Raw genomic sequence first — 15,466 nt, 5'->3', positions numbered from 1 at the left:
GGCGCTGCAGAGCTGCGGTGCAGCCAGGGCAGGCTTGACAAGAGACCCTGGCAGAGGTGTCACAGGGAAAGGGTGGGCGCTGGGGTGGGGGCGAGGACGGGCGCAGGGGGACGGAGAGAGAGTGCTGTGTGGTGCAGCAATGGCATGTGGCGGGAGGAATGGTGCGGTGCACAGGGGGGCCCCTGGCGCAGGCAAAGCGCTGGCAGTTTGCAGAGCATAGCGAGGGAGTGGGGCGCTCGGCAGATGCGCATCTATCTCCATTGCATGTGACAGCTTGGGCTGCCCGGGGCTGCAAAGCGCTACGTTGTGTAGCCGGGAGGAAAATAATGGGGGAGCAGCCCGGGCAACAAACAGTCCCCGGCCCCGAGCAATCCGTAGGGAGGGATTCGGGGCTTGAGAACAACCCGCTTTCCGTATAGCGAGGGTGGAAGGGGTTATTTTTACGGGAATCCAGAGAACAAAGGGAACGAACAGGGCGAGCTGACTCGCTTCTCCGCCGCCTTAGCAGATGATTGGAATTTGCGACGTTGCCTAGCTCGGATTCGTCCAGGAGGGGCAGTTTTGCAACCCAGCTAGGCAAAGCAAGAAGTGGAAGAAACCGGAGCTCGGAGGAACGGAGCAGTTGCCCCAGCTCTGCGACCGCGCCTCTCCCCAAAACCAGCTGTGGCTTTGGCGTGGCTGTTTCCTCTCGTTCCGAAAGCCCTTTACACGCGAGGAGAGGAGACGCAATTTCAGGGTCCCGGATCTGTCTGGGGAGGGGTGTGGGGGGCGCTTCCAGAGACACGTGAGGCTGGGGAGCCGGTCGGCAGTAACTCCTTCATTCTCTGCCTTAAAATTTATCCAGCACTGTGCCGTCTTTGCATCACTTCCCGCGTACGGACGGCGCAATTTCCCACCCCGGGCCATTCCTATTACCATTACCTCTCAGCTCTCTCTTTAAACCGAATTGCAGTCTCAGAGCAGCAGAAAACAACTGCATCTCTTGATGTGGTTCCCCCCCTCCCCCCGCGAATCAAAGAGCTGTAGGGGCATGCCGGCCAATGGTGATGGGGGGGGGGCAAGGATTGCACACAGGAGGGCAACATTCATTGGGAGGGGCACGTTGCAGCTCGATCATATTACAAGCTGAAGTATATGCACAAAGAATCCTGCTGTGATGGAAATTCCCACCCGCCTCTGATGGGCGGCGCGGGGTAGGGCATTTCACAATTTTGAGGACACTTCTTCAAAACTGCAATGAATGAAGTGAATCGGAATGTGGCCGGTTGCAGCTGGCGCTGAAACTTTCCACACACGCTTTCCCCAGCCTGCAAGTCTGTCAGTCGCCCTCCCAAGTACACCCACCGCGCCATCAGCCTTGCGTGTCACCCCCACCCCAGGTCACCCGGTGTCCCTCCGCAGAGCCTTCATTCATCAACAAAACCCACGTGTTCCCCTGTGCCACTGCAAAGCAACAATGAACCCAGGCCCAGACTGTTCGCCAGTGACGTTGAAATCTCAGCTCGAGGAGGCCTTTTTTTGTTCTTTTGCAAACGCAAACTATGTGCACATCCCTGCCCCCCTTTCCCTTCCTCCCCCCTCCTCCTCTCCCAAGTCCTAACGGGTTGCATGTTTCGTTGGCTGTTTGCCTCGTCGGCCCAAAGCATTAAAAAACATTTTCTGTAACGTCCCGGCAGGGATCCGGGCAATGCACACAATCCGGGCCATGTGTTTGTTCTCCTGAAAGCCGGCAGGAAATCTTCTTCTCCTGAGTCATTGCGGCTCCTTCAAGGAAACGTCAGAGTTTCTTATCGCCCTTCACCCCAGGCAGCGGCTCAAGCTGCTGCTGCCGAAAGACAGTCTCCTCCGCACAAGGGCAAAACAAGCCACAATCCCATTGTACAGCAAAAAACAGCTCAGGCTGGAGGAGTTGGCCGCGCAGGAGAATGGGAGTTTTTGCTTCTAACTAGGGTTGGTAAGAAGCTCCGGTCCTTCCCCTTTAAATGTGTTGCTGTAATTTGGGGTGGGATGGGGGTTAGTTACGAGTGGTGCATCCAGGTGGCTGTCCCCATTAGTCGGACGGTGTGACCCGGGTGACACAGAATGACAACAGCTGACAGATCTCTAGCCATAGAGACAAAGGTCCCCCTTCGAAGTTGTTAGGTGCCAACATTTGCAAGCTGCTAACAGGGACAGTTAGTTAATGGGCATTCCTTTGCCTCCCCCTATTGAAATGCATCGGGCTCAGCGCGATATACTCGTGAGCCACAAGTATCCGCTGACTCCAACGGTTCACTGGCTGAACTTTTTGAAGAGGGGGGAAAAAAAAAACGGGCCAGGGGGATAACACACAGGAATCTCGTTCTAGCGAGAGAGAGTCGCCAGAGCTAGCTAGCCAGTGTGCAGGCTTTGCAACGGAAGAAGGCCACAGAAAAGCTAGGGCTGGAACACACACGTCTTGCATCCTTTTCAAAGCTGCCAACTTCTCAGCTTTGTCACAATTCAAAGCCCCGTGGAAATGGAAGCCGCATGCAGGAGAAAAGGGCCAGGCGGCATGCTTTTCTTTCCGTGGGCAGCGGGGCGGAAGAATACCTGTGTCGTCGTCGTCTCCCCCCCCACCCCCTCTCCAGTCCCGCGGAGCCGGGTGAAGGTGATCCCAGCGCCTTATTGTACTGTATGGCCGTGCACACCCCTGGAATGCCGCCGCGTCCCTGCCCCCGCGCGGCAGAGCGCTGGGCTCCCTGCCGGCCGGCCGGCTCCTTCCCCGGCTCGCTCGAACGTCAAAGAAGCCAGGCAGGGCGGGGCAGCGCCACGGGCCGGGCGCCAGCTGTACGAGTCCGAGCCGTTCTGGGCGCCTGGAAGCCAGACTCCCTCTTCCGCATTGTTGTTCTTCGTTGGCTCCTCCCTCTCCCCCCGCCTCGGCGGGGTCTCTACATAAACCCGCTCGGCGAGCTGCGCGGCAGCACTGCCTTGATCACCGGCTGCACAGAGAGCGGCCCACGCTTCCCTGGACTAACTCATTCATCAGCTTGGCTTATTCTTCACCGGCCCACATCTTAGCTCCGCAATGACAGTCAGAGCCGAAGCGTCTGGACCCACGTTAACGTATTCAAAGATGCGGGGAGTTGTTGCAATACTCATCGGTGAGTCTGAAGTGATGAAAGGTCGGGTGACCACGTCTCTTCTCTGGGGGTACAGCTGCTTTGGATGGCCTTGTTCATTTGAACCGGAAAGTCAGAACAAAGTATCCGATTCTCTTTTTCAGAAACGCCGGTTCTGGATACCCGGTCGTAACTCTTTTCTTTTTATTTGCAGCTTTCATGAAACAGAGACGAATGGGGCTAAATGACTTCATTCAAAAAATAGCCACCAGCTCCTACCCGTGCAAGCAGTAAGTAGCAGCAGTTTTGTACATATCGATCGGAAAAGCGATACTTGCATTTTAATGATGGAAAGATTTCTGTATTCAAGATTGTCACAAGATAATTTTTTTCTTATAATATTATTAGTTATATAACGAACTTTACTGAAAAAAGAACAGGAGGACTTGTGGCACCTTAGCGACTAACCCATTTATTTGAGCCTAAGCTTTCGTGAGCTTCAGCTCACTTCATCGGATGCCACAAGTCCTCCTTTTCTTTTTGCGAATACAGACTAACAGGGCTGCTACTCTGAAACTTTACTGGATTTACTCGGCATAGATAAAACCAGAGAGCACGCATTAGTTTTGGTTTCTAAAGACCAGCCCATCCTAGTTCATTTTAGTTTGAAATGAATAGACTGTCCCAGTAGTCTGCCAGACTGAAACTTATTCTTAATAAGTAGAATGCTTGCATGCCCCCTAGAGGTGAGATGTGTCTTCCTGTTGCACAGAGCAACTGTTCCAATAATATTGGATTTTCCACTGAATGCATCCGATGAAGTGGGCTGTAGCTCACAAAAGCTTATGCTCAAATAAATTGATTAGTCTCGAAGGTGCCACAAGTCCTCCTTTTCTTTTTGCGGGTACAGACTAACACGGCTGCTACTCTGAAACCTGTTCCAATAATGTACTCTCTAATCTTTGCAGCCCTGAAGTTCAGTCTATTTTGAAGATCTCCCAGCCTGAAGAGCCTGAACTTATGAATGCTAATCCTTCCCCTCCAGTAAGTAGTCTTCATTGTGTGAATCATTTTCAGTAATAGAAACATGTTTAAAAATAGCTTTTCTGTAAATTAGCAACATAACAAGAGTGTCCCTTTTAGTTCAGCTCATAGTGTAGTGATGTAACTTCAAAAAGGAGTTACCAATTTAGAATAAAACCCCTACCTTTTCTTTTTTAAATGATACATTACATATCGCCTAAATATGGAAAGCAGCCAATTCCTCAATGAGATTTTAAAGTAGTGCGCATTGTTCTCATAATTTGTCATTTGAGGTGGTACAAAAACAGTTGAATGTAATCCGATGCTAACTTGGGGAAAAAGGACATAGACTTTATTTAATGTACCCAACTCAAATTTAATCTTTAAATCCATGATTAGATTTATATAAAAACCCTTTGTGGTCAAGAATTTCCAATAAACATCTTTTAACAAATGTATTTTATAAAATTACAGCCCAGTCCATCACAGCAGATCAATCTTGGTCCATCATCCAACCCACACGCCAAGCCATCAGACTTTCATTTCTTAAAAGTTATCGGAAAAGGAAGTTTTGGAAAGGTATGTTCTACTTCTTTCCACCTTAATTTGGTCAGTTAGCTGCTATTGCATGTAATTATTTAAGGGTTGGGGTTATAGCCAGCACGCTTTAGTAACAAGAGTGGCAAAATCTCTTCATTTGTTCGCTAGTGCTTCACTGTCAGGAGGGCACTTCACAGCTTTGAGGAGGAAGTTGCTGGCCCTGCAGGGGATAGGTGGGGCAGGGTGCTTTAGTTAAGGAGAGGATAATTAATTGGGGTTGATCCCTTATGCAGGAGTGGAGGGAGGGTAGCTTTTGAAGCCAGGAGAATCGGCCATTTAAAAAAAACAAAACCCTTTAAAGTTGAAATGCACAGCTTTTCTGGCTGGCATTTTGCTGATAATGCTAGATGTTGCTAGCAAAATGCTTCCACAAGCAGCTGGTAGCATAGAGTGGTAATAGCGCTCAGTGGTAGCATAAAGGGCTTTGGATATAGTCTCTCACAGCTGTGTTTATATTCTGCTCTGTATTCCAACATATTGAAGTAATGGGATTTTTAACCTCTTTCAGGTTCTCCTTGCAAGGCATAAGGCGGAAGAAGAATTCTATGCTGTTAAAGTACTGCAGAAGAAAGCAATCCTGAAAAAGAAGGAGGTAAGCATCTCCTTGTTCACAATACAGCGATGCAACTACCAAATATAGTTAATTACTACTAGCTAGCAAATTTTGTAACTAAATACTGATTTTTTTTTTTTTCTATTTCTAGGAGAAACACATAATGTCAGAGCGCAATGTCCTGCTGAAAAATGTGAAACACCCTTTCCTGGTTGGGCTCCACTTTTCTTTCCAGACTGCAGACAAATTGTACTTTGTCCTTGACTACATCAATGGTGGAGAGGTAAGCAGCAAGTGAATGAAATAATTCCTAACATGTGCACAGTGGTATAGATCTTTTAAAAAAAAAAAAAAATGAAAAAGAAAGTTCCAAGGGGAAAAGTTATTAGATTTAGCATCGTCCGTCTGCCAGGTTTCAAACTGCTAGAGGATCATTAGGCCATTTCCTGCTATTGTTCTTTTTAGCTATATATGTCAAGTCTAATTAAATGCATTGTTAACAGGCTTTGGCACCATTTACAGAACTTGTTCTTTCTGTCTCCTGTAGTTATTCTACCATCTCCAGAGGGAACGTTGCTTCCTGGAGCCAAGAGCACGGTTTTATGCTGCTGAAATAGCCAGTGCACTGGGTTACTTGCACTCTCTGAACATAGTTTATCGGTAAGCAATGTGTAATTCAGTTTAGGCATGATTTATAAATGCATATTTTGTACCTTATCTGTGTAAAGTAGATTTCAATATATATTAGTTTAAAACAACTACTTTCAAAATACTTTCTCAGAATTTAAAGACTTGCAAAATCTATACATATGCTCATAAAATACTAAGAATACTTTTTAACTGAGAAGAACTAACATTTCTGTTAAACTCTTGTTGCTACAGGGACTTGAAGCCAGAGAACATCTTGCTAGATTCTCAGGGGCATATTATCTTGACTGACTTTGGACTCTGCAAAGAGAACATAGAACACAATGGCACGACCTCCACGTTTTGTGGCACACCTGAGGTATGCTTAGCTCTGATTTCTGAAATGGTTAATGTTTGTCTATAAACTGTATGATAAGAGTAGATGAGGCAACAGTAAATGTGCACACCTGATGGAGAGTTACAATGGAATAGATAAATGGGAGAAAGTAAGATCCTTAAAATGATAGCCTTCCGGTGAATAATGATTCCCCATGCAATGGGAACTGCTGTCAAGCTAGCCGTTGTGTATATAAATGACATTTTAACTATAAGCTTAGGAGGCTTTTCTTGTAGTTCAAGAACATAGGTTTGTTTGGTGTGGATTTTGTTTCTGTCTTAAGATTCTTCCGCCTCTGGCTAATATGATGCTTCTCGTTCTTCTGTTTAACAGTACCTTGCTCCTGAAGTTCTTCATAAGCAGCCCTACGACAGGACTGTTGACTGGTGGTGCCTTGGAGCAGTTTTGTATGAGATGCTTTATGGATTGGTAAGTAACAGGTATTTTATTTGCCCGTGTATAGCTTATTCTAGTTCTTACAAGAAAACATTCCAGACTTATTACCTACACTTGTGGCTTCAGTTAAGATGATGACCCTGACCAATGTCCTCTGCTGCCCTCATCCTCATTGAGAATTCTGTGTATGGATTAAGGGCAGCACATGGCATGAAGATAAGAATAGCTCGTGGTATTATAGTAGAATGCACATATCTGTAATTTTTATTAAGCACTTATAGACTTATTAACCTTTTTTATTTCTTTCTCACAGCCCCCCTTCTACAGCAGGAACACAGCAGAAATGTATGACAATATCTTGAACAAACCCCTGCAATTGAAACCAAATATTACCAATTCTGCTAGACACCTTCTGGAAGGCCTGTTACAAAAGGATAGGACAAAGAGAGTTGGTGCTAAGGAGGACTTCGTAAGTACAATTTTGTAGTTCCTGTGTATGGTATAAGAAATAATTAAATCACATCACTCTTATTCAATTACTCTTGTCTGAATTAATCTAATTTTTCTTTAACAGATGGAGATTAAGAATCACATCTTCTTCTCCCCAATTAACTGGGATGATCTCATTAATAAGAAGATTACACCTCCTTTTAACCCAAATGTGGTAAGTATCACATCTAATTATAGAATGTAGAGAAGGCTTTTTGCCCCTTACAGGGTGTGGCCCAAAGGCCATCTGCAGCTGGCTAAAATGTAACTATACTTTTTTGCTCTAACTAAAGGGGATAAGCAGAAAAATGATTATTGATGGATTTTTTTTAAATAGTTGGATAGTAAAATCTAGCACTTAGATTGGCTCTACATAAACATTGGTTATTCTCGAACACACCCGGGAACTTAGTTCTTACTGACTTTATAAATGCAGAAACTAAGAGACCGAAATTAAATAACTGCCCCAAAACAGATTTTCTATCTTGTCAAATTATAATATACAACTACAAGCACACCTTGGTTATTTAGATAAAGTTTTTTGATTTAAATGTGGTCTACTACTGCAAGTTGCCAAGGCACCGCTTCATAAACTGCAGTATAGGAGAGTGGAGTGATTATTTTGTTTTGCTTTATTGCACGGAGCTAGTTGGAGGGCAATACATTGAAAATGAATCATCTTGTTTTTAGTGAGACCATATGCAGCAAGATTCAAAACAAAAAAGTCAATCTAAAATTGTCCAAGACTGTTAAACAGTGAGTCCGAGGTAATAACACTGTGAGTCCCCTACAAGAGTCTTCACATTTTGAATTGATCTGTGAAATCATGAAAAATGGAGATTGGGGACTAAACACTTGTTTTCTTTTTTTATTTTCCACAGAGTGGTCCGAGTGATCTGCGACACTTTGACCCCGAGTTTACCGATGAGCCAGTCCCCAACTCCATTGGCCAATCTTCCGACAGTATCCTCATTACTGCTAGTGTCCAGGAAGCTGCTGAAGCCTTTCTGGGCTTTTCGTATGCCCCACCCATGGATTCTTTCCTGTGAACATTTGTTTTCCTTTCTTGGTTTTTAATTATTATATTGGCCTTCTGGCTGAGCTGCCAGTTGACCAGTCATCTTGAAACAGAATTTGCACATCTCCACCATGGCAGCTTTGCAGCCTTAATTTCAACTACACTGCTGGAAGCTTTTTTTTTTCTTCTTTCAAACAGCACATAACTCCTCTAAACAAGCTTACAAGCATTTTGATTCGTTCTTCCCCCAAAGTGGTGCTATCTCCTTGGGAAAGAACATAAGAAATGACTGTTGCCATAGCCTGCTATGGTAGATTGTAGGAATAATAACCTGCTGTTTGGAAATAATGTTCTGAAAAGCCTTGCCTGAAGACCTGGATGTGACGAGGATTTTATGAAACGTGCCTTTTTTTCTGATGAGATCGAGTTAAGCTCCAAACTTTTCCTGTTGTAGAGTGTTTCTCAGTTCAGTTATGTGGGTTTACTATGTGAACAAATGGTATGAGTGTGATATGCATACTACAGAGGGACTTAGTTTAAAGCACCAATGTGACACTTGCAGGACACTACAATGTGGGGCATTGTTTGTTTCTTCCATATTTGGAAGATAAATTAAGTGTAGAAATTGATTTTTGTTTTGTAAATATACAGTTAACTAAAATTATTGAAATGGGCTCACAATTAATTATATCCAAATGCTTGAAGAAAGCATTGCTGCTATGAAAAGTTTCTATTTTTAGAAAGGTTTTTATGGGCCAAAATGCCCCAGCTGCAGTTGGTCGAAGCTGTTGGTTTATTTCTTGTTTGTTTTTTTTAAAGTTGTCATCTGTAAAGTGGGCATTATGGGGGGGGAAGGGGAGGGGAAGGTTTGCATTGTATGTATTGTAAAAAAAAATAAATAAAAAAAGTCTGTACATTCAGTTGTAACTCTAGATGTATATTTAAACTTACAGCCTGGCTTGTAATGTACACCATCACTGTAATGTAATTAACATAGTTATGTACTTTTTTTTTTTTTTTTTTTTGGTGACCAAACCCATTGGTTTGCAGTAAAATCTTGAGAAAATTTCTGTAAACTGTCAAGTTTTTTCATTTTAAAAACACCTTTTCCTTCACAAATCCAGTCAAGTTTGTGCTTTTTCAGGGGTTTAAAAAGCAAATCCAGACTCTTTATCTTTAGTCTGAACTAGGCCTTAGCTGAAGTCAAGAATAAATTTTAAGTTATACTGGCATAACTATGGTGGTTAGGAGTGTGATTTCTGATAACAGTCCTTGTGTGGATGCAGTTACACCAGTGTCAAGGTGCCTTACCTGTAGTTATTCTTTCCCTATGGGAATAGCTATACTGTTACAAGTGCTCCTACATGGGTACAACTGTTAGCTCTAAAGGGTTATACTGCTAAAGTGAGACAACTTTCTAGTATACACAAGCACTAAGTATAATTACAATGGGAGATGATTCCTGATGCTGAGGGGGTTTGTTCTGGCCTCAATCCTTCCTAATGCCCTTTCGTAGACACTTTCTGGGTTCCTCTACACTACAAAATCAGTACTAGCATTACGACAGCAATGCTGTACTTGGGCCAAAGCACTAGTGTAGATAGGGCTCAGGTATCTTAAACCAGCCTGTAATGGAAACATAATCAGAGTAGATTTTCATGACGCATTTGGTTAAACACTTCAGGCCTGCTTACATCAATGCTACTGCCCATGTGGGTGTTTGTTCTGTACTGATTTTTCTCATGTAGTCAGACAAGGCCTAGGTCAACTGGCAGGTAGACTTTTCTACTGGGGCAAACTCAACTGAACAAGTATTTAATTCCTGGGGTGGGAACGTGTCTGAAACTGAGCTGAACAACAGGAGCTCCTGCCACTGAATGCGTGGTCTCAAAGGGACTATGGTTCAACTTTCAGCAGAAGAAATTTTAAGGAAACTTTCAGTGAGGTCCCAACTCAGCTTCCATTTCTGCATGTAAGCAATAGATGGTGTGAGCCTGTGAGGTGCTGAACATTTGTGTTTTATTCACTGTCCTCATCTCCCATTGACTTCAACTGTTGATGGTTCTTAGCACCTCAGAGGATCATGCCAGTACTTTTCACACAAAACCCATTTGGGCAACTTTATTTGCAAATAAAGCCATTCAAATAAAAGTAGTATGAGCAAAACTTTTTAATAGAAGACACTTACAAGGGAAGAGACAATGAAAGCTTTCTTTGCTTACCTACTACACAAATGAACTTAAAGCTTTTTAACTTCAGCTATAATCTCTACATACATAAAAGGCCAGGTCTTCCAATGGAGCTTTGTCTGTTTACACCAGCTAAGGATCTGGCCCATCTGTGCTAATTATTTTAATATATTAACCTAACATTGCAGAAAAGCAATGAGTTTACAGCATAACACTTTCAGCTGTGCACAAGTGACGCCTGCAAAATCTGCCAATGCACAATTTGCACACACAATGCTGTGGTAACAAGGATTAAAATTACTAAGATATTATCAAAATATTTCTAATATCCTTAATCAATTAGTGTATGATTAAAGTGAAACTGCACTTGTTAAAAAAAATGAATAATGTATATTTTGTAGTGCACACTGCCTTTGCCTTACTGTGTCTCCTCAGCATTAGTGTGAAGTAGCAAGCACTGAATTGCAGCTCTAAAATAACAAAAGCAATCTAAATACTTCCTTTAGCTTTCAAGAAAAACACTAGAGAAGTTAGTGATAAAGAAAAGGGGGACTTAAGTGAGTCATAGGCATCTGTGCAGCTTTTAATGAGTGGTTTGGGATTTTTTTTTAGAAAATCCATTTGTAATTCTGCATGTTTTACAATTCTTTGGCTAATTACACTATAGCTGCAGTGTGAGTGTGACTACAAATTTTGGTGTTTCCAAGCATATCTTTTTTATTTTTAAAAGAAAGGTGCATATCCTGTCTGCACTTTACTCTCTCAGAATGTAACATATGGCAGCCATATCCGAAGGGAAAATCTGAGTCTATCACGTTTAATTACTTTTAGGGCTGTCGATTAATTGCAGTTAACGCATGCAATTACCTCAAAAAATTAATTGTGATTAAAAAGTTAATCACAATTAATCACAGTTTTAATTGCACAATAGAACAATACCAATTGAATACCAATTGAAATTTATTACATATTTTTGGATGTTTTTCTATATTTTCAAATATATTGATTTCAATTACAACACATAATACAAAGAGTACACGCTCACTTTATATTATTATTTTTTCACAAATATTTGCACTGTAAAAATGATAAACGAAAGAAAAAGTATTTTTCAATTCACCTCATACAAGTACTGTAGAGCAATCTCTTTGCCATGAAAGTGCAACTTACAAATGTAGATTTTTTTTGTTACACAACTGCACTCAAAAACAGAACAATGCAAAACTTTAGTGCCTACAAGTCCACTCAGTCCTCTTTCTCATTCAGCCAATTGCTAAGACAAACAAGTTTGTTTACATTTATGGGAGATAATGCTTCCCATTTCTTATTTACAATGTCACCCGAAAGTGAGAACAGGCATTTGCATAAGACTTTTGTAACCAGCATTGCAAGGTATTTACGTGCTAGATATGCCAAATATTTATATGCCCCTTCAGGTTTCAGCCACCATTCCAGAGAACGTGCTTCCATGCTGATGACACTCATAAAAAAAACAATGTATTAATTAAATTTGTGACTAAACTCACTGGGGGAGAATTTTATATTTCAAGTTCTATTTTCCCTGCATTCTGCCATATATGTCATGGTATAATAGTCTCGGATGATGACTCAGCACATGTTGTTCATTTTAAGCACACTTTCGCAGCAGATTTGACAAAATGCAAAGAAGGTACCACTGTGAGATTTCTAAAGATAGCTACAGCACTGGACCCAAGATTTAAGAATCCGAAGTGCCTTCCAAAAACTGAGAGGGATGAGGTGTGGAGCTTTCAGAAGTCTTAAAAGAGCAACACTCCAATGTGGAAACTACAGAACCCGAACCACCAAAAAAGAAAATCAACTTCTGCTGGTGGCATCTGACTCAGATGATGAAAATTAACAAATGTCTGCACTGCTTTGGATTGTTATCGAGCAGAACCCATCATCAGCCTGGACACATGTGCTTTGGAAAGGTGGTTGAAGCATGAAGGGACATATGAATCTTTAGCGCATCTGGCATGTAAATATCTTTCGACGCCAGCTACAACAGTGCCATGCACACACCTGTTCTCACTTTCAGGTGACATTGTGAAGAAGAAGAAGAAGGGCAGCAGTATCTCCTGCAAATGTAAATAAACTTGTTTGTCTGAGCAATTGGCTGAACAAGAAATAGGACTGAGTAGACTTGTAGGCACTAAAGATTTACTTTGTTTTATTTTTAAATGCAGGGTTTTTTTGTACATAATTCTACATCTCTAAGTTCAACTTTCATGATAAAGAGATTGCACTACAGTACTCAGCTGACTTGCAAAATTCTATTTCTTTTGGTTTTTTACAATGCAAATACTTGTAATAAAAAATAAATATGTAGTGAGCACTGTAAACTTGGTATTCTGTGTTGTAATTGAAATCAATATATTTGAAAATGTCGAAAACATCCAAAAATATTTAAAGAAATGGTATTCTGTTATTGGTTAACAGTGTGATTAATCTCACAATTAATTGCGATTAGTTTTTTTAATCATGCAGTTAATCACAATTCATTTTTTTAATCTCTTGACAGCCCTAATTACTTTTTAAAGAATGCTCAGTCAATGATCCTAAATGATATGGGAGAAATTGGGATTTATTCTAAAGAAAAGGATGGTTTAGGGGTTAAAATAAAGGACAAGGCCTAGATCCTCAAAGGTATTTAGGTGCCAATCTATGGGAATTAGGCCCCTAAATACCTTTGAGGATCTGGGCCAGTGAGTCTGGAAAACTAGTCTGCCACAGGCTTCATGTGTTACTTTAAGCAAGTCCTTAACCTCGATATGGCTCAACTATAAAATGGAATTAATGGACTAATGCAATAAATTGTTTCAATTCTTTTAAAGTTAATGGAGTTCTGGCAATTTGCAGACCAATAACTTTTATCAACGCACTTCATAATTGCATTCATTGGGATACTATGGGTCTGGATATACTGTTTTGGTGGATTAGGTTAAGGGAGCACTGACAAATATTTAAGTACACAAAATAAAGGTATTCTAATCCAGGCTGTATTCCTTTTCTTTGTACAGTGTATGCATTCCTTTGAAAATGAATTAGGTATTCCATGACCTAAGATTAGTATATTTTGTTCCATACATGCTCTTTCTAAAGTATTTTGTGTGATACGGTGTGTGAGGGACATTATTATAGGCTAGCACTATTTATAGTTAAGGTTGCCTGATATTTCCCATTATAACCTCCTGGTTTTAGTTACTTATAACGTTGCCAAATTTAACTATCTGGCCTGAAATTTTTCATACCAAGTGTGGGCCTCAGACTGGATTTTTTGGGGGAAAGTTTCCACAAAAATGGTCCATCCATTTATGAGCATGAGAGTAGGGGAAAATATATTGTTTTGTCCTGATAAAAAAATTGTAAAATTTGTTGAGATGCTCTAGTGCTTCTATGCTTTGGCGCAACGGCTTGAAATATGGCCAGAGGCTTGCTCCGGTGTCAGATTTCAGAGTAGCAGCCCTGTTACTCTGTATTCGCAAAAAAGAAAAGGAGGACTTGTGGCACCTTAGAGATGCATCCAATGAAGTGAGCTGTAGGTCATGAAAACTTATGCTCAAATAAATTGGTTAGTCTCTAAGGTGCCACAAGTCCTCCTTTTCTTCTGGTGTCAGAAATTTCTGGTGCCTTTAAACATTCAAATGGTTTAATATTCATAGTTTCTTGTCTGTTACATAAAGACATTGGAGGTAAGATGGAAATTCAGAATCCATGTCCCTTCTGTCCTTAACCACTCTGCAGGGACTGTCAAAGAGGATGCTATTGAGTACCAACTATTGTGGTGGCACTTTTGGTGCCTGTTCACTAGACACTAGATAGTAAATTCCTTTGACCACCAAGCATCTGACAAGCTGTAACAACTGTTAGTTGATACTCATCTGCTAACTACAATTACCCAGAGGTGAAGAAATCGATGATATCCCATTACCAATCCTCAGAGCCAACCAGTCACCTTGGTTTAATTCTATCCCAGGCATTCATTGTTGTTTTCTGCTGAGACAGTTTGCACTAGTGAAACTGAATTCAGATCAAGAGTGACATCCAGTGGTCATTATAATATATAGTCCAATTTCTTTCTGGAAAAGAAAGATTGGAAGAATTGTTAGTATTCAGTAATACAAAGAGCTGATAGCTCATATGTCATGGAATAATTCCATATTCCTCTTCCACAACTTGATTATTTAAGTTGCCAATAGGTGAGGGCCAAAGGAGCTTTCACCAAAAGTTCTAACTCCCCTTCCACATAGAGTTTGTCTAGTCATGGACAATTCTCTTATCCAATAATGCGCCGCTGCATAGACAAGTCCCACCTCAGATGAAGCATCTTTAGCAACATCCATCACTGGTCACACCCATCTTTCAGACCATTGCAAGAGTACCTTGCTGACATGTTTACGTTTGACACACCAGCTGCATCAAGGGTTGTTTGTCTACTGCAGCTTGGAAATGGAGGAATTCAGGAACACCTGTGAGACACAAAGGGTATGTCTACACTACGAAATTAGGTCGAATTTATAGAAGTCGTTTTTTTAGAAATCGGTTTTATATATTCGAGTGTGTGTGTCACCACAGAAAATGCTCTAAGTGCATTAAGTGCATTAACTCGGCGGAGCGCTTCCACAGTACCGAGGCAAGCGTCGACTTCCGGAGCGTTGCACTGTGGGTAGCTATCCCACAGTTCCCGCAGTCTCCGCTGCCCATTGGAATTCTGGGTTGAGATCCCAATGCCTGATGGGGCTAAAACATTGTCGCGGGTGGTTCTGGGTAATATCGTCAGGCCTCCGTTCCCTCCCTCCCCCCGTGAAAGCAAGGGCAGACAATCATTTCGCGCCTTTTTTCCTGAGTTACCTGTGCAGACGCCATACCACGGCAAGCATGGAGCCCGCTCAGGTAACCGTCACCCTATGTCTCCTGGGTGCTGGCAGACGCGGTACGGCATTGCTACACAGTAGCAGCAACCCCTTGCCTTGTGGCAGCAGACGGTACAGTACGACTGGTAGCCGTCATCGTCATGTCTGAGGTGCTCCTGGTCGCCTCTGTGAAGTCGATCAGGAGCGCCTGGGCAGACAT

General features: G+C 42.2%; 1 protein-coding gene across 3 annotated transcripts in view; it reads left to right on the top strand.

Moving 5' to 3' along the window:
- Positions 1–9,174, top strand: part of SGK1 (serum/glucocorticoid regulated kinase 1) — a 125,669-nt gene extending 116,495 nt beyond the window's left edge. The window contains exons 1-12 of one of the 3 annotated variants that reach the window (XM_084623218.1): positions 2,924–3,122; positions 3,295–3,370; positions 4,049–4,124; positions 4,578–4,682; positions 5,212–5,295; positions 5,408–5,539; positions 5,804–5,916; positions 6,139–6,262; positions 6,614–6,709; positions 6,990–7,145; positions 7,251–7,340; positions 8,047–9,171. In XM_084623218.1, the coding sequence (XP_084479344.1) occupies positions 3,047–3,122; positions 3,295–3,370; positions 4,049–4,124; positions 4,578–4,682; positions 5,212–5,295; positions 5,408–5,539; positions 5,804–5,916; positions 6,139–6,262; positions 6,614–6,709; positions 6,990–7,145; positions 7,251–7,340; positions 8,047–8,214 (1,296 nt within the window). In that variant the 5' untranslated portion in view covers positions 2,924–3,046 and the 3' untranslated portion in view covers positions 8,215–9,171. Of the gene's footprint in view, positions 1–2,923; positions 3,123–3,294; positions 3,371–4,048; positions 4,125–4,577; positions 4,683–5,211; positions 5,296–5,407; positions 5,540–5,803; positions 5,917–6,138; positions 6,263–6,613; positions 6,710–6,989; positions 7,146–7,250; positions 7,341–8,046 lie in introns of those variants that run through there. The other 2 variants (XM_084623220.1, XM_084623219.1) reach the window with 2 other exon arrangements.
- The last annotated feature ends 6,292 nt before the right edge of the window (positions 9,175–15,466 follow it).

This window comes from Lepidochelys olivacea, assembly GCF_965140295.1.
Source record: "Lepidochelys olivacea isolate rLepOli2 genome assembly, chromosome: 3".
NCBI classification, from domain to species: domain Eukaryota; kingdom Metazoa; phylum Chordata; order Testudines; family Cheloniidae; genus Lepidochelys; species Lepidochelys olivacea.
Note: the sequence above shows the minus strand (reverse complement) of the source record. Positions and strands in the feature narration are given on the sequence as shown.